This window comes from Gavialis gangeticus, unplaced genomic scaffold (assembly GCF_001723915.1).
Source record: "Gavialis gangeticus isolate Ggan-Ray unplaced genomic scaffold, GavGan_comp1, whole genome shotgun sequence".
In the NCBI taxonomy this organism is placed as follows: Eukaryota; Metazoa; Chordata; order Crocodylia; family Gavialidae; genus Gavialis; species Gavialis gangeticus.
In genome coordinates, this window is record NW_017729004.1 from 36,910,167 (window position 1) to 36,912,604 (window position 2,438).

Here is a 2,438-nt window from a genome sequence, read left to right on the forward strand (position 1 = left end):
AAGCTTTTGGGGTAAAAACCCTTCATTAGGCTGAGGAAACTGCAGATGCTTCCTCAGCCTGATGAAGGGTTTTTAAACCCAAAAGCTTGCTAAGACCATTTTTCCAACTATTTAAGTTGGTCTAATAAAAGATATCAGATTTACCCAAAGAACCTTGTCTGCCCACTGTACAGAGGTGCATACTATCTTTTCAATACCATATATTTGTTCATGCTATAAATTTACAGTATTAGAACAGTGTTCAAATCCTTATGTAATTACATTATTTAAAACCTTCTATAATCAATTTCCAAGTATCACATTTCTTGTTTATAGCCAACAGAGATCCTATAGTGAAAATTCTTGGTCCTGGATATGGAACTGTTGAGGGAGAAGATATGTCTATGCTGCGCTTGCTGGAAAAAGTGAAGAAAGATGATGATCCTGAAACAGAGATTAAAATGAAAATCTCTCTTCTTCTTCAACAGCTGGATATGCAATTGCTTAATAGTTCTTTAAAACATATTTCACGGTAAGTGAATTTCAAATGGAGCTTTGCGCATTTTTAGCCAGTAGATTTTTGTTTTGTTTTTAAATTAAATTCATTTTAACCCAAAACATATGCTTTCTGTGTGATATAAAGAAATCACTGAAGTAAAAACAAAGGTATGAAAATAATCTTTATTAAAACCAGGAAAAGTTACAGAAATGAAAGATATTTTCTAGAGATTTCACTATGTATGTATATGTGTTTGCATATCTTTGCAAGTACTTCACATGTTTCATATTTTGAAAGAAACTCAAAATACCTTGTATAAATAATTGTAATTAAAACATTTTCATAGAGTTGTTTATTTAATAGTGGAAAACCGTAAGATTACATTTAATTTGCCAATTAGTAGTACGAATGACATATTAACTGTAAAACTAAAAGTTCACTAAACTAAAATGGGAAGCAGGCCCATTTTTAGATTTTTATTCCTACAACTCAGAAACTTATTTTACAAGGAGAGAGACAAAATCCCATTATATCACCTTCTAAATATTTTAAATATTCTTTTTGTTTGTTAGTTTTTAGAACATTTTTTGTTACTTACAGAGAGGTGAGATTAACTCCAACTTCTGTAAAAAATGAGGTGGAACTACTCAAGCATTTCTCTGGGAAACGAGAAGATACAGTACTGGAATCTCTTGAATATACATCAGGTTCTACTATTGATGTTTTACCCTTTAAACATGAAAAAATGGATTTTACTATGAATATGTTAAACTAAGTTTAGTAGCTCTGATTTAAAGTATATTTAAAAAATAAGGAGAACAAGGTATACCTACAGATATAAAGTGTGAGTCTTCAACTTCTACTTAAATATGTAATCCTTATTTATAAATAGTGCCACTGAAATTAATGGAAGTAATTAAGGACCTGAGCCTTAAAGCGTTGAACCTATGCTTAAGTGCATTGTTAGGTCAGGCCAGACCATTCAGTATCTTACAAAATCAAATCATAAATGAATATGAATTATTCACATGAGGAAGGGTGTGGGTTTGGGACCTTCATGTGTATGAATGTTATCATTTAAAATCTGTTCAAGCCTAACTATTAGAAATTACTACATCTTTCTAAAAGCAGATGAAAACACTGTCTGTAATTGGTTTCAGATTATGAATTTTCCAATGGGTGCCGAGCCCCACCTTGGAGACAAGTACATGGAGAAATTTGTTATTTGATTGTTAAACCGCATGACACCAATCCTTTGTTCATCACTTGCAGCACAGCAGGCGTGTTTCTAAATGGGGTAAGCAATAATAAAAGCTTTTACCTGGAATTATAGACAATTGTGCATGTGATGAAACGGAAGATTTAAAGTAGCAGTATTTAGCCTTTAAGACCTGCAGAGTTATGCTAGTGACAGTGCAGAGAAAGACAAAGCATTCAAGTCACTAGATTCTCTCTTTTTTATTTGAATGCATGTATTATTTTGTGGTATGTGCATATGTTCCAGGCACCCAAGATCTGAGATTTTTTGTTAAGCTGTTGTCTGCTTTGATTCCTGTGTGTATGCCCTAAACCTCCAAGTGTATTCTTCTAGTGGTATAAAAAGTGGTATAAAATGCAATGTGAAACCACTCAATTCTTTTCTGGGTCCTGACTGAGATAAAGTATCAATAACCATCTTAGTACCACTGTCCACAACTGCCTTCACTTGATATAGTCTCTTTATAACTTGTAAACAGTTTTTTCTACTTGTTATATTTAGTTTTTAATATAGGTTTAGAGGGTCTGTGATAGCCTGTGGGGGGAAATAAGGACATTCCCCCCCCCCCCCTCTGTTCTCTTTTTGTTGCTTCCTTCTTTAAAAATGGGATTTTTTTATACCTAAATAAAAGCATTTAAATCTATTAGTGCTCCTTTCTTTTAAACGGTGACCTTGACACCTGTTTTGGGGAGTCTTGTAATC

At 33.0% G+C, this 2,438-nt stretch overlaps 1 protein-coding gene across 2 annotated transcripts in view; it reads left to right on the forward strand.

Annotated features, from left to right (window-relative positions):
* Positions 1–2,438, forward strand: part of ARMC4 (armadillo repeat containing 4) — a 247,586-nt gene that overhangs the window by 20,010 nt on the left and 225,138 nt on the right. For both annotated transcript variants that reach the window (XM_019508240.1, XM_019508241.1), the window contains 3 exons: positions 316–511; positions 1,079–1,185; positions 1,639–1,775. In XM_019508240.1, coding sequence (XP_019363785.1) covers positions 316–511; positions 1,079–1,185; positions 1,639–1,775 — 440 coding nt within the window. The remainder of the gene's footprint in view (positions 1–315; positions 512–1,078; positions 1,186–1,638; positions 1,776–2,438) is intronic.